The following is a 26,991-nucleotide window of genomic DNA, read 5'->3' on the forward strand; positions in this document are numbered from 1 at the left end:
CAGCGATTTAGCCAAGCGAGCTAAACAAGATGCAGCTTAATCCGGGATAGTCAACATGGATTCGTGAAGGGTAAGCCTTGCCTCACAAATTTGATTGAATTCTTTGAGGAGGTAACTAAGTGTGTAGATGAAGGTAGAGCAGTTGATGTCTATACATGGATTTTAGTAAGGCGTTTGATAAGGTTCCCCATGGTCGGCTCATGAAGAAAGTAAGGAGGTGAGGGATAGAGGGAAATTTGGCCAATTGGATAAGTAACTGGCTATCACATAGAAGACAGAAGGTGGTGGTGGATGGAAAATTTTCAGACTGGAGACCAGTTACCAGTGGTGTACCACAGGGATCAGTGCTGGGTCCTCTGCTATTTGTGATTTTTATCAATGACTTGGAGAAGCGGGCTGAAGGATGGGTCAGTAAATTTACTGATGACACCAAGATTGGTGGGGTAGTGGATGAGGTGGAGGGTTGTTGTAGGCTGCAAAGAGACATTGATAGGATGCAGAGCTGGGCTGAAAAATGGCAGATGGAGTTTAACCCTGATAAATGCGAGGTGATTCATTTTGGTAGGAAAAATGTGAATGCGGATTACAGGGTCAACGGCAGGGTTCTGAGGAATGTGGAGGAACAGAGAGATCTTGGGGTTCATGTCCACAGATCTCTGAAGGTTGCCACTCAAGTGGATAGAGCCGTGAAGAAGGCTTATAGTGTGTTAGCGTTTATTAACAGGGGGCTTGAGTTTAAGAGCCGCGTGGTTATGCTGCAACTATACATGACCCTGGTGAGACCACATTTGGAGTATTGTGTGCAGTTCTGGTCACCTCATTATCGGAAGGATGTGGAAACATTGGAAAGGGTGCAGAGGAGATTTACCAGGATGCTGCCTGGTTTGCAGGATAGGTCTTATGAGGAAAGGTTGAGGGAGCTAGGGCTTTTCTCTTTGGAGCGGAGGAGGATGAGAGGCGACTTAATAAAGGTTTGTAAGATGATGAGGGGGATAGATAGAGTGGACGTTCAGAGACTATTTCCTCGGGTGGATGTAGCTGTTACAAGGGGGCATAACTATAAGATTCAGGGTGGGAGATACAGGAGGGATATCCGAGGTAGGTTCTTTACTCAGAGAGTGGTTAGGGTGCAGAATGGACTGCCTGCTGTGATAGTGGAGTCGGACACTTTAGGAACTTTCAAGCGGTTATTGGATAGGCACATGGAGCACACCAGAATGACAGGGAGTGGGATAGCTTGATCTTGGTTTCGGACAATGCTAGGCACAACATCGAGGCCGAAGGGCCTGTTCTGTGGTGTACTGTTCTATGTTCTAAGAGGCATCTGAATGGACACATGAATATGGAGGAAATAGAGGGATACGGACCGAGTAAGGGCAGAAGCTTTTTTTTAAAGTTAAAGTATCATGATCGGTACAGGTGTGGAGGGCCGAGGGCCTGTTCCTGTGCATTGTTGATCTGTTCACCTTGTCTTGGGAACAGCTGTTATGCTCTTGCTAATACTCTCAGTAATTATTTCTTAAAAGTGTAGGGTACTGTACATCGTGCCTGGGAGCTGAGCTGGATTTTGGCACCCGGAGTTGGCGGGGATAAGATTAATTAAAACGAATTAAAACTTAAAACCGCCCTGTTTTCTCTGCCCCAGGGCAGAGATGAGGAGGAATTTCTTCTCTCGGAGGGTTGTGAATCTGGGGAATTCTTTATTGCCGAGGGCTGCGGAGGCTGGGTCATGAAGTGTGTTCAAGGCTGAGACAGAGAGATTTTTAAATCATGAAGGGAATCAAGTGCGATGGAGTTAAGGCGGGAACGTGGAGTCCCCCCACCTCAGGCACACTGCTCACTGTATTGGAGCCATTTCCTACTTGTGACTGGTAGAAAACTCCCGGAACTTAAAATCAAACAACAGAGATATTCCTGAACAGAAAACGCTTCAACCAAATGCACCACTTGGGGCCACTGTTGTCAACAGTTTTGAGTCCAGCTTTGGAATTATAGTTGATCAGGGCCGTACAAACTCTCTCAATGCAGTGATGTTCTAGCTAATGTAACCACTCAGTGACTGCCAATCGGTCTTGACACCAGAGTTCTGAAATTAGGGCCAGGATCCGAGGAGTAACATTCCTCAATGCTGACATAACGCACAAATGGAAACAGTGACATTGGAAAATTCCAGATTCCCATTCCAGATTCCCACAGTCTGCTGATGTTTTCCGGATTGCGGTGCAGCAGTCACAGAGAGAAAAAAAACTAAACCTAACTCTAATGGCAGTCACGGAGACGAGCCCCAATTGTAAACCTAGCCCTAATGGCGGCCAAAACACTAAACCTAACCTAACACTAAAAATGTCACAATGGCCGGTAAGGTAGCACAGTGGTTAGCACAGTTGCTTCACCGCGCCAGGGACCCGGGTTCGATTCCCAGATTGGGTCACTGCCTGTGTGGAGTCTGCACGTTCTCCCTGTGTCTGCGTGGGTTTCCTCCGGGTGCTCCTGTTTCCTCCCACAAGTCCCGAAAGACGTGCTTGTCAGGTAATTTGGACATTCTGAATTCTCCCTCAGTGTACCCGAACAGGTGCCAGAATGTGGCGACTAGGGGCTTTTCACAGTAACTTCATTGCAGTGTTAATGTAAGCCTTCTTGTGACAATAAAGGTTATTATTATGTTGGGAAAGTTGAAATCACCCACGATAATTATACTATTATTATTTTTGCACACATCTGCAAATTGTGCACATATTTGCTCCTCAATTTCCTGCTGACTATCTGGGGTTCTATAATAAACACCGAACAATGTGGCTGACCCTTTTTTATACCTAAACTCTATCCACAAAGCTTCATTTAATGCAACCCCTAAGATATAATCTGCAGCAATGAACTCATCGGTATTCCCTCTGACTTGATTGTTTTTCTGTGATACATGTGTCCCTATTCTGCTAACAGTCTGTGTCCCCTCCCCCTGCCAAATTAGTTTAAACTCCTCCCAACAGCACTAGCAAACCCGCTAGCAAGGATGTTAGTCCAGCTCTGGTTCAGATGTAGACTTGTACAGGTCCCACCTTCCCCAGAAGCGGTTACAGTGGTCCAGGAATCTAAAACCCTCCCTCCTGCACCAACCCTTAAGCCACGCGTTTATCTGCGCTATTCTCCTATTTCTGTACTCGCTAGCCCGTGGCACTGGGAGTAATCCAGAGGTTACAACCCGAGAGGTCCTGCTCTTTAGTCGACAGCCTAGCTCCCTGAATTCCTGATGCAAGACCTCATCCCTCCTTCTACCTGTGTCACTGGTACCAACATGTACCATGACCTCTGCCTTATTACCCTCCCCCTTCAGAATGCCAGGTTGCTGTTCAGTGACAGCCCGGACCCTGGCACCAGGGAGGCAACACACCACCCTGGAGTCTTTTTCTCAGACCACAGAAGTTCCTGTCTGTTCCCCTGACTATAGAGTTCCCTATGACTATTGCTCTTCTGCGCTTTGACCCTCCCTGCTGAACAACAGAGCCAGTTATGGTGTCACTGCTCTGGCTGTTGCTGTTTACCCCGATAGGCCATTCCCCCCAACAGTATTCAAAATGGTATACCCGTTAGAGAGGGGGACAGCCATGGGGGAATTCCTGCACTGACTGCTTGACCTTTCTAGTGGTCCCCCATCTGTGTGTTTAGAGATGTTTAAACTGGCGCCACATCCACCTGCTCAAGTGGGCATATTCCGCACCACCATTTAAAGAAGAGCGGGGAGTTCTTGGCAAACGTCCTTTCCTGGTCTATGAGGCAAGAGTGGCTGAGGCAACTTCCTGTTGCCTTCCTCACCATCTTCATCTTCAGGGAGCCTTTGTTTGAGTGGGCTACAACCTAAGGCCCGTGTAGTTTTTCGAAAGAGGGGAACTGCACCCATTGGAAGCAAGAATCTCAGCTGAGTGTCAACCTAGTTATTTGGAGGCCATTTTCTAGACTTCACTCACTGGGCTGTGCAGGAAAGGGCTCTGATTATTTGCCTGCTGACTAATATCTCTCCTCTCACCTCATCAATACCTGCGCACACTATTGAAGTGTTGTCATTATTCTAATGTAAGCAACAAGACAGCCAATTTACAGGCACCAAATGTCCATCGACAGCAACGTGATAATGACCATGTAATGTGTTTGAGTGATATTAGTTGAGAACACAGGGTTTAACACACTTGCCTTTCTTTGAAATAGTGCCATGGCATCTTTTTCATCCACCTGGGAGGGCAGTTAACATCTGATCTAAATTCTGTTACAATTATGAGGTTTATAAGATTGTTGTATTTTGGGACTGTATCTTTAAATCTAGGGAAATGAAACTGGTCATGTGACCTGTTCTATAGTCTGCCTCACAATAAGGCTGGCTGATCTGATTGTTAGAGATTAAAGGAAGGCTCAGGATGTTTTACTGAGAAGGTGAAAGGTATTTACGTTTGGAGACAACGGCAACAGTCTGTCTCGGAGTTTACACTGACTAGATTCGGAGTCTCCCAAAGATCCAGACAGGTGTTTCAGGTATCTGGTCTTAAACAGCTGTGCTGTAAACTGTCCGTGTACTTCTAGGATGCAAGGGAGTTAGGGGTCGAGAATAACTAATCAGTGTTTCTCCCCTGGAATGCAAGATTAATGACTTTCCAACATCCACAGTACTTTGCTCTTATTTTAATGTGTTTCACATTGCCACAGGGAAGAGGGCAGAGGAGGCCATTTTTGTGGTCAGGTTACAGGCTTCCCTACAAATCAGTGATGGACAACGGTTCGATGGTCAACAGAGAGAGGAAGCTACTTGGCTGTTTGAGCTATCACAGCCGGGTGTGGGTAGGAGACACGTGAACATACAAATTAGGCGCAGGAGTTGAACATTGAACCCTTCGAGGCTGCTCCACCATTCAATAAGATCATGACTGATCTGATTGTAACCTCCACTCCACATTCCTTCCTATCTCCGATAACATTTCTTTCCACCATCCCCCTCCCTTACTTATCAAGAATCTATCTGGCTCTGCAGTCCCTGGACTGAGTTCTCAGTTCCTAAATGTTGACGCCAGCGCAGGATTCGTGGACTTGCACGCCAGCAAAACTGGCGCTGCACCTGGATTGATTCAGTGATTGTTAAGGGGCTAGCACCAGCACTATGTGGAACCCCCCCCCCCCCCCCCCCCCCCCGCGCACACCATCCCAGCCAACAAGATGGCAGCGAGGACAGCAGCCCTGAGATTCACAGACACCAAGCTGGAGACCATCCTGGACCCTGTGGAGGAGAGGCATGCGACCCTGTACCCCGGAAGGAGGCTGCCAGCCACCGCTATTCACCGTGCCTGGGCGCAGGTGGCAGAGGCCTTCAGCGCAGTGGCAAAACCATCTGGACCAGCTAGCAGTGCCGTACAAAACTGTACAAGCTCCTCAGGGCGGCCAGGGTGAGTAGGCAGCACTGTGCCCCTGGCACTAACCCGGGGGCCGGCAGAACCCCCACCCTGCACCACATACCGGCACCCATACCGGCTGCCATGGCCGTGTGCCCTGGTCACTGAAGCCACCAGCTACTCGCCCCCTGGGCTTCAAATGTTGGACTGTCTAACATTGTGTATTGTCTGTCTCCCCCCCCCCCCCCCCCCCCCCCCCTCCCCCGCAGTCCCTCACCACTTACTGTGGCTGAGCAGAGGGCCCGGGAGGTGGTCAGCGGGGCGGAGGTCGGCTGCGGGCAAGGAAGTGAGACCCCAACTCTGTTGTGGTTCCCCGTGTCATGTATGGCAACTCTCCCAATACCACCCCCACCCCACCCTCGGCTCATGGTCTAATCTTGTCTTGTGTCTTGCAGGACCATCTGGTGATGGGGGGGGGGGGTCCTTTTGGCATCTCCCTCCCACAGCTGGTGCCAAAGCCGGAGCCTCCCCCCGTGAGCTGAGCAGTTGCGAGGAGAGCAGCTCGGACACCAGCACCCCCCCCCCCCCCCCCGCCCCTCCCCCAACCCCGAGACTCAGGACACCCCGGAGCTCGGGTCGGAGGATGACACTGATTCCCCAACACCCATCCCAGAGACGATCAGCTCGGTTGGGCACTTTAGTGAAGAGGCACCTTGGACATTATCTGGTGCGCACCACACATCCGATCCGGTGCATCAGGTGGAAGTAGGAACTCCCGAGGGGGCGGACGGTTGGAGGGCTGCCCGACCCCAGTAACTAGCTGGTGTCCAGGCTTTGGGCTTCTGGAATGGACGGTCCCACCTACAGCGGAGATGCAGTCGTAGAGGCAGGGATTGCATGAGGGGTTATCGTTGAGCATGCAGTGCCTGCAGGCACAGATGGAGGGGTCCAACAGCATCCAGGAGCAGGAGGTGGTGCCAACCATGCGTGCCACCCAGGCCAACACAGCACGGTTGGCGTCCGCAGTGGAGGCATTGGTGCAGGGGTTTTGGCTATGGATCAGGATGTCCAAGGCCTGTGCAGGTGCTGGCTGTGGCCCAGGTCAGGGTTTCCATCTCATAGGCAGCCATGTGCCAGAGTCGTCTGTCAATTGCAGCGGCGCTTCTGAGCGTGGCCCTGTTACCGCGGGCCGTGGCTGAGGACGTCGATGGCAGGCGCTGGCCGACGTGGCACAGACTCAGAGGGAGGTGACCCAGTCCTGGAGGGCGTGGGCACAGTCACTGGTTGATGTGACACAGACCCAGAAGGTGGTGGCACAGTCAATGGGTGATGTGGCACAGTCCCGGACAGAGATGGGCCACACCCTGTGCTCCGTGGCCGCGAGCGTGCGGACCTGGTCGAGACCAGGACTGGCAGCACCAGGTGGCGGGGGAGCCTCAGGGGTGAGCTCCGCTTGCACCCCCGTCCCATGGAGTAGCCCGGGGACCACCGGGCACCCCGAGGGAGGAGGTGATGGGGCCCGTGCCGGTGACTACCACAGGGGAGGGGCCGAAACACCATGGGTGGCGGATGGTATGGCGGAAGGTGGGGGGTGGGGACACAAATACGGCTGGTGGCACTCTGCATAACTGGAGGCCAATGGTGGATGGGCAGTGGAGTGCGCTGCAGGATGGCTGCCTTGCAGGCCGTGGTAATGGTGGTCTGTGACTGGGCACTGCCCCAGTCCCTTAGTCCGTGACCCCGGCCACATAACCCGTTCTCCTGTGAACCCCCTCCCCCTACCCCCCCGGTCCTGGCAGAGCACCCCAGCCAGCCCAGCCAGCGTCCGACCCAGCAGCCCACAGTCACGCCTCTCCATGTCCTACCTCCTCTCTCTCCCTCACCAGCCACGACGCTGGTTTCACGATTTTTTAAAGCACAAGTGAACTGCGCCACCTGGAATTCGGCCCATCGGATTCGGAGAATCGGGGAGGTCCCGGAGAATACCGGGTCGGACCCGCTAATGTCACGCAAACGGTGTTTACTGTATGTGTATTCCGGTACGCATGACGCCGCTGTTGAGGCAACAGGGAATTGCGATTTGGCATCAAATTGGCATCCGCCACGGTTTCGGCGTCAGAACCAATTCTCCGCCCAATCGCCATTCCCAATTTTGGCATCGGCCGATGGAGAATCCAGCCCCCTGCTTCCACACCTTTGGAGGAAGGGGGTTCAAAAGAGTCATGAGTAAAATGTCATAAATGAGCGACCCCTTATTTTTATAACGTGACCTCTATTTCTAGATTCTCCCGCAAGAGGAAACATCCTTTCCACATCCACTCTGTCAAGACCCCCTCAGCATCTGGACTCCAGTGGATACAAGACTAATCTGTCCAACTTTTCCACATCAGACAACCCACCCTTTAGGTCTCTAGTCAAAGAGGCTCTAGTCAGGGGCTGGTTTAGCTCACTCAACTAAATCGCTGGCTTTGAAAGCAGACCAGGGCAGGCCAGCAGCACGGTTCCCGTACCAGCCTCCCCGAACAGGTGCCGGAATGTGGCGACTAGGGGCTTTTCACAGTAACTTCATTGACGCCTACTCGTGACAATAAGCGATTTTCATTTTCATTTCATTTCAAGAGGTGCACCCTATAGCTACCTGAGAAGACGCTGGGAGACATGTCCTGGCATGACTGGAGGGGGGGTGAGCTGGGGGACAAAATTTGTAGATCGGCCTTTACAGGGACTCTCCGAAAACTGAGGCAAGCGCCTGGTCAGTCTAAGTTACCACTCAGTGAAGTGGGGAAATGGAAGATGTGAGCAACTGTGGACTCTCTGCTATCAGGACCGTTTGGAGAGGGCCACGTGTGGTATGTCGAAAAGGGTTTGTTCCTCTTTGTAGTTTAAAGTATAAGTTTCCCAGAAGCAGAAAATAGTGGCTAATCAATATTGCTCGTAGTCATTTATTACAGTAAAAGTTTTTAAAAGCGAAATCTTGAATTGTGATATTTTTCAGCTATTAACTAGATTTATTTTAAAATCTCATTGGTCTGAGAACAAGGACCACAGCCCCAACGCCTCCTCAGTACTTGAATCCACAACCTTCTGACTTGGGAAGAGTGCTACACACAGAGCCACAGATGACGCATTTGAATTTAAAGTTTTATTTTTAGTCTGCTTATTTTCTTCACTGCATATTCTGTCACACACCCCCAATCTTGAGAACCATAAGAATCTATGTGGCCCTCTGCTGCCTCTCTCGAACCAAAGCTATCCACGCCTGAACTTGGATCATCAGTTCATCACATTTGGACATTGTAGCCTGGCTAAATCGATGGAGACAGCTGGTCTTGTCACCACCTCTGAATCGGAGCTGCTGGAGACCAATCTCGCACTCCGCACCCCCCCCCCCCCCCCCCCCCCCCCCCCCGTTTGTATTCTTTGTTTGATTTGAAAGGGGAATGTTGAATGTTGAGTTTTGAAAGTGCAATTGAGGGCAGCACGGTGGTGCAGTGGTAGCACTGCAGTCTCACGGCGCCGAGGTCCCAGGTTCATCCCGGCTCTGGGTCACTGTCCGGGTGGAGTTTGCACATTCTCCCTGTGTCTGCGAGGGTTTCACCCCCACAAACCAAAGATGTGCGGGCTAGGTGGATTGGCCACGCTAAATTGCCCCATAATTGGAAAAAATGAATTGGGTACTCTAAATTTATAATAAAAAATAAAGAAAGTGCAATCTTACTAAGTGCGCTACCTAGCTTGCCACAGACATGTGACTCTGCCATGAGGCAAGCACTGTGGGCTGCCATTTCTAATCAGTTCAATAAAGACTCACACTGAGACAAGGCAATGAGGGGAGGAGGGGCTGTTTAGCACAGGGCTAAATCACTGGCTTTGAAAGCAGACCAAGGCAGGCCAGCAGCACGGTTCAATTCCCATACCAGCTTCTTCTAGAACAGGCGACTAGGGGCTTTTCACAGTAACTTCATTGAAGCCTACTCGTGACAATAAGCGATTTTCATTTCATTTCATGAAGAAGACCGCTGTCCTTTTACCTGAAATAGCCCCAACGCCCCCCCACCCACCCACACCCACACCCCACTTTAAACAGTACTGAAATCAGCTGCTGAATGACATCATTGACGCTGCATCGATTGGGAACTTTACTGGCATGAATGGCTCATCAGGCAGCGGATCGAAAGACGAGGAATAATTTCAGATCAGCAAAAGGTTTCTCCACTGCTGATCATCAATTGAAGAGTTAAAGCGAGCGGGGAAGTACAGACATGGCTTGGCACTGAGGGAACCTGGCAGCAGAGTGAGTGAAGAGTGTTGTGATCAAAGGTTATGGCTGCATTCCTACCTGCAGTTTCCAGAGGAAGTCAAGCCTGGCCGTCGATTCTACCTGCTGAGCATGGAGATAGAGTGCCAGAACAAACACCGTGATAACAATAGGAGTCATGATCTTCAAGGCTACCTTTGAGAACTTCAGGGAGCTGTCACAAAGAAAGAAATAATTGAAATAAACAGCCATAGCTTAAGGTTTTTTCTTGCTGAGATCTCATGTTAAATCTGAAAAAGATTGATTGAAATATGCAATTTATTGGAGTTTGGATCCTTCACAATTGGGTAGCATCTTGCTTCTATTTATTTCTGATGTCCATCCCTCATCTTTCAAGACTCAAAGCCATGCTGGCTCCATTTCATAGTTAAATGCCACTTTTAACATTTTGTATGCGCACACTTCTGGTCGCACACTACCAGAAGGACGTGGAGGCTTTGGAGAGGGTTCAGCTGAGGTTTAACAGGATGTTGCCTGGTCTAGAGGGTGGATAGACTCGGACTGTTTTCATTAGAAAGACAGAGGTTAAGGGGTGACCAGATAGAGGTCTACAGGATTATGAGGGGCATGGATAGAGTGGATGGGCAGGCACTCTTTCCCAGGATGGAGGGGTCAGTTACTAGGGGGGCATAGGTTTAAGGTCCGTGGGGCAAAGCTTAGAGGAGATTTGCGAGGCAGGTTTTTTACGCAGAGGGTGGTGAGTGCCTGGAATGCGTTGCCAGGGGAGGTTGTGGAAAGAGATACATTAACGGCGTTCAAAAGGCATCTTGACAAACACATGGATAGGATGGGTATAGAGGGATACGGCACAAGGAAGTGCTGAGGGTTTCGGCCAAGGTTGGTATCATACGGCACAGGCTTGGAGGGCCGAAGGGCCTGTTCCTGTGCCATATTGTTCTTTGTATGCTAATTTCTTTACCCAATTTAACCTATTGTGCAAGTCAGATTACTTTGCCATTATTTTATCTCTTTCCCTGTGTAATTGAAGATATGTAAATAAATTTAACTTGGTAGTCTGAGCCTGATCACACGGTCTGTTTGGCAGGGAGGACAGAAGTGCATTATCAGCACCCGGTCTGCCCTCTGGTGAAAACTGACAATACTGTTTTTTTTGCCATCATGCAAGGGCCTGAATGCTATTGGGAAACACATTCAGCTGCAGTGCTAGATCCTCCAGAGCTTGTCCCCATTTCTCTGTCTGTCTCCCACACAGCGCACTGGGGCGGCGGATCACTCAAGTAGCAGTCATAGCCCAAATGCAGCAAGACCTGGGCGCTATCCAAGCTTGGGTTGATAAGTGGCAAGTAACAGTTGCGCCACGCAAGTGTCAAGCAATCACCATCCCCATCACCAATGCCATGACATTCAATGACGTCCCCCACTATCAAAATCCTGAAACTGAACTGGATTCACCGTATAAATACTGTGGTGATAAGGGCAGGTCGGAGGCTAGGAATTCTGTGGCAAGTAACTCACCTCCTGACTCCCCAAAGCCATGATGTGGAGATGCCGGTGTTGGACTGGGGTGAGCACAGTAAGAAGTCTGACAGCACCAGGTTAAAGTCCAACAGGTTTATTTGGAATCACTGGCTTTCGGAGCACTGCCCGTTCAGACTCACCTGATGAAGGAGCTGCGCTCGGAAAGCTACTGATTCCAAATAAACCTGTTGGACTTTAACCTCGTGTTGTAAGACTTCTTACAGTCCCCAAAGCCTGTCCAGCATCTACAAGGCACAAGTCAGGTGTGTGATGGAAGGGTCTGGATGATTGACATTTTTATTACCCTATAGTGAAATTACTTTTTTCAACATATTGGAAAGTAATGAATGAACGTCTTATTTATACATCGTAATGCCACTCTAGGGTTGATTCAGTCTGTGTAGTATATCGTGTGTCATTGGGCATAGTGCCATAGCCTGTCACGGGAGGGGAGGGGGGTGCATGAAGGACCATGGGAGCTGGGTGGAGGGGCTTGGCCTAGGAGACATGACGGGTCACAGGAAGGTTGAAGGAGGGGCAGTACTTGGCATGAGGCTGGAAATGCCGTGGGGAGGATGGTGGAGGCATAAGTGGCAGGGATGGGGGCACGGGGAGTGTGTGGGGATGAGGGGATGTGGGCGAGAAGGTCTTTCAGTCTTATATTAACTCGGATGAGGTCCCACACCATAAAGGCGGACCTCTTAGTCGGCCCGCCTGCGCGCCTCGCCGCTCCTGTGACTATTTCCAAACCTCCAAACTCCTTCCTGGGTTGACTGGACTGACTCCTGCCTAACCCAACCCCAGGAAAGAAGATCCTGCCTTTGCGAGCACTTTCTCCAATCAGGGTGGCCTGGGGCAGGAATTTTCCCAACTCCCGCTACATGCCTCAGTGGCCCAATCCAGCACAATATCTCCAAGGACCGTTCAAAACAACCCAACAGCGGACGAAGATCAGGACAAAGGAAGCAAACATTCCAGTCTCCAGCTCCCAATACCGTCTTGGTACCGAGTGAGGCACAAAGAATAGAACCACTTGAATTTACATTCTGTTTCTCTACTGTAAATTCACATAAACGTATTCCCAATAATCCATCAACAGCAAATAACAAATTCTGTCTGCTTTAAAGGTGTTGGTATTTAATTGCCACTTGGATTTTTTTTTTTGCAAGGATTGCAAAATATTAATTTCATTTACTATTAGATTCTACCAGGGAACAGCAGAAATAAATAACTATTGACTTGAAAGCGGCGAGGTGAGAAATGAATCTCACTGGTGACATGAGCAAACTTCAGTTATCAAACTGTTCCCACGTAACCTTTTCAAACCTGGCTCAAGGGGAATCTCGACCCAATCCACCTTCCGTCTGGGATTTAAAAACTTGGAACGTCATGAAACGATGGGCGGAATCTGACGCTTCTCCCGGAGGTGGGTTCAGAGGCAAGGGGGCAGTGTGCTTGGGTGGTCGTTGTAGGGTAGAGTTCCAGCCAACTTCCGATTCAGTGGCTTGGGGAGGGGAGAGGGGGAGGGTGGGGGCTTTGAGCCCATATGCCAACTGAAGCCCTGAAGGATTCTACCAGCAGCGGGAGGGGGGCTGACCATCCGGGAAGGTCACATGACATGTTCACTGGCGGGCTTTGAGTGGGACTGGAGGGGCTTGCGTTCAGGTACTCAATGTCTGAGGAAGCTTGACCCACCTCCCGACTCACCCAATGCCAGCACCCCTGGAGTGTCCATCCCGCTTCACTGACCCGACTCCAGAAGACTCCACACCGACAGGACTCAGCGGCAGTGGTCACTACCCCCGATGGCACTGTCAGTACAGCAGACCTGCCAGCCACTCTCAGGGCCGCAACTGAATTGTCCCTGATGGAGCCGGCCACCCCGGCAGTGAGGTTCCTGCTGTCAAATTGGCAATTGATCCCAACAGGATCTCCAGACATTGGGTTGGTGGAGATGCAACCAGATTTCATTGCAAAAGTTACCACCTGTATTAAATCTCACCCGGTATATTAGTTTTATTGGCTATCTGCCGACGGTACTATGTGGTGTCAATGTGGCAGGGCAGGGGCCAATTTAAAACAAAAATAATTTTGTAATCACCATCTTATTCCTTTCAGCCACTTTATGCCAATTTGAAAAATGAAATGAAAATCGCTTATTGTCACGAGTAGGCTTCAATGAAGTTACTGTGAAAAGCCCCTAGTCGCCACATTCCTGCGCCTGTTCGGGGAGGCTGGTACGGGAATCGAACCGTGCTGCTGGCCTGCTTGGTCTGCTTCTAAAGCCAGCGATTTAGCTCAGTGAGCTAAACCAGCCCCTATTTGTCATCATTATTGGCAAAACGTAGGCGCCCTCTACCTGGGGATCTCACACCACTGTGAACGGGGCAAGTAACTGTGTGCCTTCCTTAGTTCAGTCTAAATCCGGAAGTGTAAATTAGAATATTTAATTCAATGTAACATAATTTACATAAAGCAAGTCAGAACAAGGGAAAGTAAAACATTTAAAAACATGTTTTTTTGTATTTAAAATTTTTATTTAAATTTTTATTTTCCAATTAAGGGGCTAAATTCCGTGGCCAATCCACCTACCCTGCACACCTTTGGGTTGTGGGGGTGAAACCCACGCAGACACGGGAAGAATGTTCAAACTCTACATGGACAGTGACCCGGAGCCAGGATCGAACCCGGGTCCTCGGCATCGTGAGGCATCAGTACTAACAACTGCGCCACCTTGCCACCCACAAGGGAAAGTAAAATGAGATTAAGAGTGAGATGGAAAGGACAGACGGGGAAACTTATATTTTTTAAAAGTCTCACAATAATTAAAATCCGAAGTGCTGAGACTCCACACTTGTAAAAAGTTCTTGTTCATTTCCACAGAGGTTGTTTGGTAGTACCCTGCCTATAATAGTCTGTTTACTCTCAAAAGGACAAGCCCTACATATTTCTGCCACATTTAGTGAGTACCTATTACACACATACAACAATCACGTGTTTTAATGCAGATACTGGTCTGGGGAAGTATTGGGAAGAGCAGGGCACCTTGGACAGCTATTTCCAGTTTCCAAACTTCATTGCGCACTTGCTGCCATATCTGCTTTGTCTCATTTACACTTTAAAAACGTTGATGGCCTCACCATTATTGCTACTGTGAGATCTACAACATTATTGAGGACTGAGCTGGCAAATTTGTATTTCGAATGAATGTACTGTGCTCAGGATAATACTCACCAAGTCCATGTTCCATTGGTGGGGTTGCTGGAGAATAAAAGAAAAGTTCAGTCAGGAATAATTTACGGAAAATGCGAATTGTTCCCAAATAATTTAAAGTATTCTGGTAGGTTGATTTGGAAATATACTTCTAAAGTGCAATGCATTTATAAAGAATGGTTTTACAATTACAACGCACTTGGAGTACTGAGACGGCCTTCCTGTCAGGTAGACAACAGCTGAATTTTTAAAATTCTTCCATGAAGTGTGGACATCGCTGGCTAGGCCCACATTTATGACCCACCCCTGATTGCCTCTGATCTGAATGGTTTGCATGGCCATTGAAGAGGGCACTTAAGATTCAACCACATTGCCATGAATCTGGAGTTTTGTGTAGGCCAGACTGGGCAAGGACGGCAGATTTCCTTCCCTGGACAACATCACTGAACCAGATGGTTTGTTGTGACCATCGATAATGTTTTCATGATCACCATTGCTGGGACTATCTTTCATTTCCAGAATTATTAATTAATTGAATTTAATATCGCTGAAAAGACGGACTGAAGCTTTTCATCTTGCACTCATCAGGACAAACACAAGAACACCAAATTTCAAAGGATCACCACAATTTGTACTACAGGAGGAAAGGCTGCTGATTGGTTGGCAAGTTGACTCTGATTGGCTGAGGTTTTGCCATGGAGAAGGCAACAAGGAACTATAGGCTTCCCAAGGTCCTGGACAAAATGGCGGCCCCATCTGCGAGGGGCCTTTCCTGAAAATCAGACCTCTAAGTGCGGCCTTGGTGGGGAGAACACCAAAGAAACGGCAAAGTGCCATTAAATAGCCGGCTGTTTCTTGCCGCTGCAGCCACCGAGAAATAACCGGCTAAACGCACCGTTCAGTGGATATTAACTTGAGTCCGCTAAATCGTGCCCATAGATTTACCTGCCCTTTTATCACACTGCTATTTGCAGATATCTGCTGGTTTGCCAATTAGCTACCGTGTTTTCCACATTACAATGGCGAACTCACTTTAAACACGGGCTGCCGTTTTGCAATCTCTTTGAAGTCATGGAACATGAATCCAAGACCGTTTCTTTTTAAAGGCAGTCGAATCCCTATGGCTTACGGACAATATCACCTCAAGTAATCCCTTGTGGAGACCCTTGTTCACCTTGCCCCACTGATTTCCCTCAGCGAGGATTGGCCTCTCCTGCTGGGGGATTCCAGAACATTCCTGTGTTTATTTTCCTCTGAAAGTTGCCACTGGAGCAGAACCTCTCGCTGTGACAGTGGGGGAGAATTCCTGGAAGGCACCTCTTTACAAGCCATCATTCACAAGCACATTTGACATAACAAAAGACAGCAAGGGGGGCAGACACCAAGAACCGTACATCAACTTTCCCTGATTACCATCTATGAATTACGGGGCCAATTCAGATCAACACAATTCACATTTACATTTCACTCTGTACACCCATTCTGATTCTACTCATTAATCAGCCACCATGTGCACACGCCGTTCTGCTGCATAGATATTTCACTGCGTCAAGCAACTTTGCGATATCCTGCAAGCAAGATAATGGTAATCGGATGTAAAATCAATTGGAAAGCGCCTGTGTTCATGTTCAAATGTCAACAGGGATTTCAGTAAAATAAATATTTGAGTTGGACAAACGCACAGCTCGGGATTGCGTTGGCTGAATGGTCACAGTTACGGGTTATTTAAATAAAACAGAACCATAATCTTCCTGGTCCTTTTGATCAGAATCAGAACACAACATTCAAAAATTAGTAATATATTTGAAATGTTGAATTTAAGGCTAATTGTTTGACTTGGGTGGTATCCAAATTTCTCCCAGTGACAGGAGGAGGTGCCAGAACATGGTCCATACGACAGGTTACTGAGTTAGACTTTAACCCTTCGACAATTCAGCCGTTGTAACATAACCTTGCAACACTGGGTGAAAGACAAAACAGTTCAGGAGCTGCAATGGTGCAGTTAAAGTAAGTTACAGGTCTGGGTACACATATCGCTAACAATCCTATAAAAAATAATCAAAAAAGGTAATAAACAAAAACAAAAGAAAGACTTGCGCTTATATAGTTGGGCAGCGCGGTAGCACAAGTGGGTAGCACTGTGGCTTCACAGCGCCAGGGTCCCAGGTTCATTTCCCCATTGGGTCACTGACTGTGCGGAGTCTGCACGTTCTCGCTGTGTCTGGGTGGGTTTCCTCCGGGTGCTCCGGTTTCCTTCCACAGTCTAAAGACGTGCAGGTTAGGTGGACTGGCTATGATAAATTGCCCTTAGTGACCACAAAAAAAGGTTAGGAGGGATTATTGGGTTACGGGAATAGGGTGGCAGTGAGGGCTTAATGTGGGTCGTTGTGGACTCGATGGGCCCAATGGCCTCCTTCTGCACTGTATGTTCTATGCTCTATAGTTGTTGGTAGCACAGAACCTGAATACTGCTGAAATAATAATAGTGATCTTTATTATTGTCACATGTAGACATACATTAACACTGCAATGAAGTTACTGTGAAAATCCCCTAGTCACCGCACTCCGGCGCCTGAGGGAGAATTCAGAATGTCCAAATTACCTAACAGCACGTCTTTCGGGGCATGTGGAAGGAAATTGGAGAACTCGGAGGAAACCCATGCATACACTGGGAAAACGTGCAGACTCCGCACAAACAGTGACCCAAGCGGGAATCGAACCTGGGACCCTGGAGCTGTGAAGCCACAGTGTTAACCACTGTGCTACCGTGCCGCCCAAATGCGATACATGTTGTCAAAGTAGCTCACCTTGCCCTCGTCAGGACACTTTGCAAGAATACCCATGTTAGATGTGATTCTGCGATTGGACAACATTCGCTAAACAATCCTCAGTGTGCTAAGAATTACGCTGACGACCAATTCACGATGATCTGACGGGCTTGCGATGTGGCGCACTTAGGTATGCTGGTAGCTACGCATATTAATACACAGGGCCCTGTAATTTGCAGACAAACAGGACATGTACGCACATCGCATCGGTTCAATAAACAAAAAAGGTGACAGCCATTTTCTGGTTCATTCCCCAGGGAATTGCCTTGACCAATCAGAATCGACCTGGCTGGTTTTTATTTAAACAAAGCTTGGCAGTTAACTGTCAGTCATCAGTTAACTGGTGCAGACTCCGTGGCAATGGCAATCAGAGTCAACTTGTTAACCAATCAGCACTCTCTTGTCATGAAGTATAAATTGTTGTTCCCTTTACTTTCTCGTGAATTAGCCTGATGAGTGGAAGATGAAAAGCTTCAACAACGTGTGTCTGTTTTCAGCAATACTTGCATTTATCTTGTATTTTTCATAACCACTGGACATTTCAAAGCACCTTACAGCCAATGACGTACTTTTTGAAGTGTAGTAACTGTTGCAATGTAGGAAACGTTGGGAAGCATGGTAGCATAGTGGTTAGCACTGTGGCTTCACAGCGCCAGGGTCCCAGGTTCGATTCCCCGCTGGGTCACTATCTGTGCGGAGTCTGCACCTTCTCCCCGTGTCTGCGTGGGTTTCCTCCGGGTGCTCCGGTTTCCTCCCACAGTCCAAAGACGTGTAGATTGGGTGGATTGGCCATGATAAATTGCCCTTAGTGTCCAAAAGGGTCGGAGGGGGGAGGGGTTATTGGGTTAGGGGGATTGGGTGAAAGTGAGGGCTTAAGTGGGTCGGTGCAGACTCGAGGTGCAATCCACCTACCCTGCACATCTTTGGGTTGTGGGGACGAAACCCACGCAAACACGGGGAGAATGTGAAAACTCCACATGGACAATGCTGCCCTCTGTTCAACGTTTCTAAACCCCACACAAAACTGATGCTGGCACTGCTAGGCACTCCACCCCCACACACACTCATCCATGACAACATGATGGTAGCACGGAGAACGAAACCCCCCCGATTCAGAGACACAGGGCTGGAGACCCTGCTGGGCACCATGGAGAAGAGGCGGGCCACCTTGTTCTCTGGGTGGGATCAGGAGGCTGCCACCCCGCTGCCGTATACCGTGCCTGGACGCAGGTGGCACAGGCCGTGAGCGCTTTGTGCCCCACAGCCAGGATCGGACAGAAGAAGCGTGGCCAAGATGCGGAGGCAGTACTGTGCCCCTGGCACCAACACCAGTCCCATCCGGAGGGCCACCGAACTCCACCCGCCAGCAGTGTGCACGCTCCCCACACTGCACCACGTGCCAGAACTCATATCTCCCGCCATGGCCGGGTGCCCTGCTCACAAAGGCCACCAGCTGCCCACCCCCTGTGCTGCCCACCCCCTGTGCTGCCCACGTCTGGCTGCCGAACACTGTGCGCTATCTGACCGCCGCACTGAGCCTTGTCGGTAGGCCCGGAGAGAAGGCAGTCGCCGATGCGGAGGTCAGAATCGGGCAACCAAGTGAGCGCCGCTGAGTAGCAGTGTTCCTCTGGCATGACCCCCACCCCACGTCCCCTCCATTATCTGGTGCACTCAACACACGTGCTGTGGTACATCAGGTGGAGGTAGGATCCCTTGAGGGACTGGACGCCGGAGGGTGGCCGAACCCAGGGCCCAGCTGCCGTCCAGTGGGTCTCGGGCTTCTGGAAAGGGCGGTCCCATCGATAATGGAGATGCAGACACATCGATAATGGAGATGCAGCAACCATCCAGCACTTGGAGCTGCAGACTGAGGAGTTAAACTGCGTGCAGGGGCAGGAGGTGGTGCCGACCATGCGTGCCACCTAGTCCAACACCGCACGGGTAGTGTCCACAGTGGAGGCCTTGGGGGCAAAGGTATTGGCCATGGCTCAGATGTCCAAGGCCTGGGACACTCCATGGGGATGGTGGCCAAGGCACAGGTCAGGGCTGCCCTGTCACAGGCAGCTATGTACCAGGGCCCCCTGGACACTCCAGAGCAGTGGCACTCCAGAGCTTGGCCCAGTCAATGGCAGAGGGCATTGTCATCATTGCCTGGGCCTGGCATTAGCTATGAGGAGAGGTTTAATACACTTGGTTTGTTCTCACTGGAACGACGGAGGTTGAGGGGCAACCTGATAGAGGTCTATAAATTTATGAGGGGCATAGACAGAGTGGATAATCAGAGACTATTCCCCAGGGTAGAGGGGTCAATTACTAGGGGGCATAGGTTTAAGGTGCGAGGGGCAAGGTTTAGAGGAGATGTGCGAGGCAAGTTTTTTACACAGAGGGTAGTGGGCGCCTGGAACTCGCTGCCGGAGGAGGTGGTGGAAGCCGGGACGATAGTGACGTTTAAGGGGCATCTTGACAAATACATGAATAGGATGGGAATAGAGGGATACAGACATCGGAAGTGTGGAAGATTTTAGTTTAGAAGGGCAGCATGGTCGGCACGGGCTTGGAGGGCAGACGGGCCTGTTCCTGTGCTGCAGTTTTCTTTGTTCTTACCAGTGCCAGTCTCGGAGGGAGGTGGCATAGTCACTGAGTGATGTGGCACAGTCCCAGAAGGAGTGGCCCAGTCCTCTGCTCCACGGACACAAGCATAGAGACCCAGGCCGGGGGCGAGAGCGTGCCAGGTGGCGGGGGAGCCACAAGGAGTTTGCTCCGGTTGCAGCCCTGTCCTACGGAATGGCCCGGAGGCCATCCGAGGGAGAAGGTGGTGATGGGGTCCATGCCAGTGATTCCCGCAGGGGAGGTGCCGGATCACCATGGCATTTCAGACTCCACCCCATCCTGTCCCTGGCGCATCCGATCGACAGCGGGCAGAATAGGGCGGCACTACGCCACTTGGGACACCCAAGCGACAGCCAGGCCCATTCAGGCCCGGTCACCCCAGAAGACGGCCGGCAAAGGAGACCCAGGTCACAGGGCGGGAATCACAGCAGACCGCCTCCGCTCCTGATATACCACCTGGGGATCCACCTACACGTAGCGTGAGGGGCCCGTGAGGCAAACACCATTTACGTTGGCATGAGTGCACCACATAGGATAGGGTAAGGGCCGGGGGCATTGTCATGGGAGTGTCTCTTTAAGAAATGTTGGTGGATGGTGGAGGTGGACACGGGCTGGGGCCCCCAGATCGGACCCCCATCATCACCCCGTTAGCCTGCCCCTCCCCCCCCCTCTCTCTCTCTGTCCCAAACTCCCCACAACCCATCCCCATCTCCACCACCCCAGGGATTCGGTGGGACAGTGTTATGGAATGGTCAGCTCGCATGCAGGGATCACCCAGGCGCACGGTGATAAGTGCTACCGTGGGCAGGAGTCAGACATTATCAAACGATGCAGAGCACCAGAGCTCATTGCAGAGCAGGTTGTCATCATCCTCCATCTCATGGCCCAGACCTGCCGTTACTGCCAACCCTGGGCCCACACCCTATAGTGTGGCAGGTGGGAATCATGTTGGGGGTTGCAGAGGGGTTGTTGGAATGTTGGTCATGGATTTAGGTGGTCAACCGGTGGGGGGGAGGATGAGGAAGATGAGGGGGTGGGATGGGATGTCCATGCCTCTGGTTAAGCCTCTGGTTAAGTGGAGGTATTAGAGCATCTTTTGTGCTGAGGTCCTGCCCATCCTCCACATCAGTTGAGACCTGGCGTTCATCCCCCTCCTCCAGCACGTCGCCTCCCTGCTGCGCGATGTTAGAGACGGCACAGCAGGGCCCCACTATGTGGGAGACTTTCCTAGCAAGTCCAAGCACCTGAACTGCATCTTGAGCACAGCGAAGCACCGTGAAATCACGCCTCTGGCTGCAACATGGGCATCATTGTAGCAGGTCTCCCCATCAATCTGTGGCCTCCGGATAGGTGTGATCAGCCACTACCGCAATGGGTAATCCCTGTCATCCAGGAGCCAAACTCTCACTCAGGGGAGTGCCTTGAAGGTGTCAGGAACCTCCAAGTGTGCCAGGATGAAGACATCATGCACACTGCCTGGGTTTTGGGTGCAGACGTGCCTGATGCACAGCTCATGGTCACACACCAGCTGTGTGTTCATCAGGTGGAACCCCTTTTGGTTTGTGAAGACCGGCCCAGCATGGGCTGTGGCTCATTAGGGGACATCCATCCCGTGGATTACCCCTGGACCTGGGGCATCCCGGCGATGGCGGTGAACCCCGCTGCCGGGGCACCCAGGTGGGCCTGGTCTATATTGAAGTTGATATATTGTGCCAACCAGGCATATAGGACCTCCGTGATGGTGCAGATGCACCTGTGTATCAAGGTCTGCGGGATTCCTGACATTTCCCCACCTGGTGTCTGGAAGGACCGTCAGGTTGACGGTTACCTTGACGGTCACCGGGAGTGGCTGCCCTCCCCCATTTCCCCACAGCTCCAGGTGTGCCATGATCCTGCAGATATGCTGTATGGCTCCCCTGCTCAGCCAGAGACTTCGTTGGCATGCCTGGTCCGGCAGCTCTTCGAATGACAGGCGCTGCCGGTACACACGATGCCGGTACACACGATGCCTGATGTGGCGCCTCCTTCCCACCTCCTCCTCGTCCCATTGGGCAACCAGCTCCCCATCCTCACTGGCTGGCTCCTGTTCCTCTGGGGCAGGGCTCCGCTATGTCAGGCTCCTCCCCGAGCACCTCCGGCACGTACATCCTCAATGCGTCCCTCTGGGCTCCGGCGGCCAGGATGAAGGCCGCCATTCCTGGTTGGATTCCGAAGTCCATTGTCTTCAGGGGGTAAAAAGGAGACATGTTATCATGGTGCATAACCCTGTACCCATCCAGGTCCACCGGGCTACACAGTGGCCCAGGACCGCCCTGCAGCCCCTGCCCCGCATGTCGTCCTCCCCCTCCTCCCCCATTCTCACGTCATCCGTCTGGCACCATCTTGTTGGGGTTACTGTGGGCATCCCCCTTGGGTGGGCCGCGTGAAGACCCACTGGCTTGAGGCCCCTGGTTTGGGGAGGAAGGGGTTGGTGGGGTGGGCGGTGTGATATGTGGGGGTAGTGGGGAGGGGCACCCCGACGATCGGTGTCACTCTGGGCCATGGTGGGTAGTCAGTGGGGTGAGCAGCAAGATGGCTGACTTGCAAACCGCAGCAATGGCGGCCTGTGCCCGGACACCCCGGTCTTGAAAATGAAAATGAAATGAAAATCGCTTATTGTCACGAGTAGGCTTCGATGAAGTTACTGTGAAAAGCCCCTAGTCGCCACATTCCGGCGCCTGTCCGGGGAGGCTGGTACGGGAATCGAACCGTGCTGCTGGCCTGCTTGGTCTGCTTTATAAGCCAGCGATTTAGCCTTGTGAGCTAAACCAGCCCCTGTCTTGGGGGTCTCCCTGGTTCCATGGCCATCTCCTGGACGCCCTCCCACTATCCACCCCCCCCCCCCCCCCCCCCCCCGCCCCCGCCCACAATGGTGCCTCTGGGAACAGGTCCTACCTCCTCTCTCTCTCCTTCAGCAGCCACGGCGCCTGTTACCCACATTTTAAAACTACAAGTGAAATAATAATAATCGCTTATTGTCACAAGTTGGCTTCAATGAAGTTACTGTGAAAAGCAGTGTTGGCTGAGGGAGCACTCTCAGCCTGGACACTGGAGAGGCAGAGGGGACCTTGGTTTATTGACACTTGGCACATTAACCTGTCTTCACTCATTCTGGATGCTGATACACATCTGGACTTTGTGTTTGTTGGCTGTCCGTCACATTTGCAATTTTGTTTCTGAACATAAATACCTTCCAGCTCTCACGAGTTAAAAATAAAACCAATGGTCTTGCAATAACTCTCTGTTCCGCCAGCCACCTCTATATTATTACACCCGATTTGCTGACCTTCCGACTCAATCCTCACTATTCTAGGGGGGAGGGGGGTGATTCTCCGCTGCCCGCCTGCCAGTAGAGAGGTTCCCGATCCAGCGGAGAATCGAGCTGCAAACGTGCGCTGAATCCGGTCCCCGCTGGCTGTGGCAGCGAACTGCATTCCCCATGCCAGCGGGAGGGTGTCAAGTCACTTAGGCCCGATTCTCCAGGCCTTCATGGTGCCCCAGGCCTCTCAGACGGGATTCATGTTGGCGTGGGTTAGTGCAGCTATTTTCAAGCGCGGCCCTGATGCGGTGGACCCGGGGCGTACTTGTGCAGCATAGGTGCCTGCCAGAGCCCATTGGAGACCCCCACCCTGGCACCCGTCATCAGACCCTCCCCGATCAGAGATCCTTGCCTAAAAGCGGTCAATTGGAAAATCACTGCATTTTCATTTTCCTTTCCAGACATCCGCTGCCTCAGACGGAAGTATTCAAGGCAGCAGCTGTTACAAGTCTCCGAGGCTTCCTCTGAAGCCCAGAACAGTTCAACGGTCTTGAATTTGCTTGACATCCTCTGAAATTCAGATTTTCCATTCAATTTCACACATTTAATGTGATTGCCAGTGATTGACAGTTTTGGTACTCCAGCCACCCCTGCTGGTGGATTGTTCACTGATGTTTCCCTTTACGCTTGAATGCATCTGTTCTGATGCTAACCACAAAGTGTAAAAATACTCTCGCTATGATTGACAGCCTCTCACCCCATCAAAGGCAATTAAGTGCTTTCTGCTGTGAAAAGGAGAAAGTCGAAGCATTTCGCTTCGTTTGATGTGGTGAGAAGCTGTCAATCCCACCACTGTCAATGAGGTTTCCCATTCTATTGTTAGGAAAACAAAGATAGTTTTAAAGGATTTCTATGTATATTGGTCACAAGGGAAATAGAAGGATAAGAAAGGATTGGTTTTCAGATTGACTTCAGCAGGTAAGGTTCAGGTTGAGGGAACGAGATGTTGCCACAAGCAGGCACTTTGGAGGGTCCCTAAACAAAGGGAGACCCTGGAGTGCAGGGGCTCACCCACGTAGTGTACACGCAGTTGGCGGCCATGTTGGGTAACCCCTGGACAAAGGGAAACCCCGGAGCACAGAGGCCTGGCCTCATGGTGAGAACGGTGATCGCGGCCATTTTGGATGGCCCCCTAACAAAGGCAAACCTCAGAGTGCAGGGGCACGTCCACCAGGTAAGTATGGGTAATCACGCAGGAAGGGGGAGGGGCGGGACACAAAAACCCCCACCTGGATTACCACCTGGAATGTCAGGGGACTTAACAGCCCAGTGAAAAGATCCAGAGTCTTCACTCTGAAGTTTGGAAGCTGTCATAGTTTCCCTTCAAGAGACGCACCTGAAAGAGAGGGACTGGCTGCGGGTAAGGAAGGGTTGGGTGGGACAGACCCTACCATTAGCCATACTGATTAGCAAGCGGACGGTGTTTACAGTGACAAGGACGGTTATCGACCCAGAGGGACGTTACATCATGGTCAGCGGTGTCCTAGATGGGATACTGATAGTCCTGGTAAACGTGTTCACTCCCAACTGGGACGACGCGGATTTATTTCATAAAGAAGACCATGGTGGAAATCCCCAACATCGACACACACCGATTGATCATGGGAGGGGCGACTTTAACTGTTAACTGTTCACAGAACCCATTGACGGGCTGATCAATCCCCAGGATGGGGAAAAAGACAGGCATGGCCAAGGAATTGGGAGCATTCTGGGGGCAGTGGACCCGTGGCGTTTCCCACACTCCGGTGAGAAGGAATTCTCGTTCTTTTCACTGGTGCACAAAGTACACCCCAAATCGACTTCTAGAAATAGTCAGAGCGGAATACTCCACGATAGTTATCTCAGACCACGCTGCACACTACATGGATGTGAGGTTGGAGACGGGCCGTGCCCAATGCCCCATATGGAGGCTCGACACGGACCTCCTGGCCAACAAGGCCTTCTGCCAGAAAACACCACAGACCATAGGCGAGTACATCACTAACAACCAGAGTGGGGGCAGTCTCACCATCCACGTTCTGGGAGGCACTGAAGGCAGTAATAAGGGGAGAGATTATAGCCTAGAAGGCACGTAGAGATAGGGAAGAGAGGGCGGCCAGTCAACAACTGATTGACTCGATCGTGGAGGTCGACAGAAAACTCTCCGAAGCCCCAACCGTCGAGCTTATGGCGGAGAGGAAAAAGCTACAAATGGACTTTAACCTGCTAGCCACCAGGAATGCAGTGCACCAACTCCGCCAGACACTTTTTATGAACACGGAGAGAAGGCTGGCCGGCCTGTTGGCTGACCAGCTGAGAACGCAGGCAGCCACGAGGGAGACAGCCCAGGTGAGGGATAGCAGAGACAGACTGGTAGCCAAACCAAAAAAAGGTCAACCAAGCGTTTGAGGCCTTCTACCAGGGACTGTACACCTCCACGCACCCCCCCCCCCCCCCCCCCCACCCACCCCCGACGGGGACTCGGGGATCAAATGGTTCCTCAATGGACTAGACATGTTAGTCGTGGGGGACGATAGACGGAGGAAGCTGGAAGCACCAATAGGACTGGGAGAAGTCATGGAGAGCATCAGCTCCATGCAGGCGGGGAAGGCACCGGGACCCAATGGGTTCCTGGCGGACTTCTGTAAAAAAAATAGGCAATTTTTCTTTTCCTGTTAAGGGGCAATTTAACATGGCCAATCCACCTACCCTGCACATCTGTGGGTCGTGGGGTTAAGACCCACGCAGACACAGGGAGAATGTGCAAACTCCACACGTACAGTGACCCGGGGCCGGGATCGGACCTGGGTCCTTGGCGCCGTGAGGCTATAGTGCTAACCACTGTGCCGCCCTATCCTTCTTAAAGATACATATTAGCCATAATCTGATTGGTGTGACATAACTGGGGCTCGAGGGGCTGAATGATCTGAAGGATCAGTCATGATCAAATTAAATGGCGGGGCAGGCTCGAAGGGGCGAACAGCCAACTCCTAGTTTCCATGTTGCTATCTCCTCCTTACCTGTGTTTTTACAGTGCAGCGTCCAGAAATTGAAACTTAACCAGTGTTTCATGAAGATTTACTACAACCTCCTTGCTTGTAAAATCCATGCGTGAATGCATAAAGTCACGGGTACAATCAGCTTCCTTTCAGACAGTTTCATCAACTTGTCTTGAATTGACTGCAGTGCGGCATAACCAAACATAGGAGAGGGTTTGGAAATGGATACTTACAGACTGTTAGCGGTGACGAGTAGGTCCGCATTGTCGAAAAGGGTAGCCCCAGGCACCTCCATCATTATGATGTAAACCAACTCAATAAGCAGCATGAGGACCAGTTTTCCAATGCTGCTGATCTGGAGGAACACGGCACAGGCTAGAAGGCTCAACAGCACGCAATAGGTGAAGTACTGTCCAAAGGAAAGGGAGACAAAGGGATTCATTAGAATAGATCTCCTTGTACAACGAGGGGAGCATTTTCACTTGTTTCTCACTAACATGCCAGAGTTGTACCATTACCACCCAAGTTTGTGATCGGGTCAGGGTTAGGGGACCATAGACCCCATCCCCCGCCTCCCCCAGCACCAGCAATATTAGTAATTCAGATGATGTTATGTCTCTTGACGTCACACTTCATGACGTCAAAACAGATCGAGTTCCACAAAGGTAAATACAGCCAGGAAAGGACATCAATCCCAACCTCGATTCCTCCTTACCCAAGGGAGGATATACTCTGCAGAGGGAGGGCGGAAGAGTTGGGGGGAGGGGGGGGGGTAGTGCGGTGAAGGTTCACAGGACTGATTCCTGCGATGGCAGGATCCTCTAGAACCAGAGGAACA

The 26,991-nt window shown here is 51.0% G+C and overlaps 1 protein-coding gene across 2 annotated transcripts in view; it reads right to left on the minus strand.

Annotated features, from left to right (window-relative positions):
• The window catches only part of adcy5 (adenylate cyclase 5), a 403,818-nt gene that overhangs the window by 12,673 nt on the left and 364,154 nt on the right, over nucleotides 1–26,991 (minus strand). For both annotated transcript variants that reach the window (XM_038790092.1, XM_038790091.1), the window contains 3 exons: nucleotides 26,387–26,562; nucleotides 14,401–14,427; nucleotides 9,709–9,841 (listed from right to left, as the gene is read on the minus strand). In XM_038790092.1, the coding sequence (XP_038646020.1) occupies nucleotides 9,709–9,841; nucleotides 14,401–14,427; nucleotides 26,387–26,562 (336 nt within the window). The remainder of the gene's footprint in view (nucleotides 1–9,708; nucleotides 9,842–14,400; nucleotides 14,428–26,386; nucleotides 26,563–26,991) is intronic.

The sequence above is a fragment of the Scyliorhinus canicula genome, chromosome 2 (assembly GCF_902713615.1).
Source record: "Scyliorhinus canicula chromosome 2, sScyCan1.1, whole genome shotgun sequence".
Lineage (NCBI taxonomy): Eukaryota > Metazoa > Chordata > Chondrichthyes > Carcharhiniformes > Scyliorhinidae > Scyliorhinus > Scyliorhinus canicula.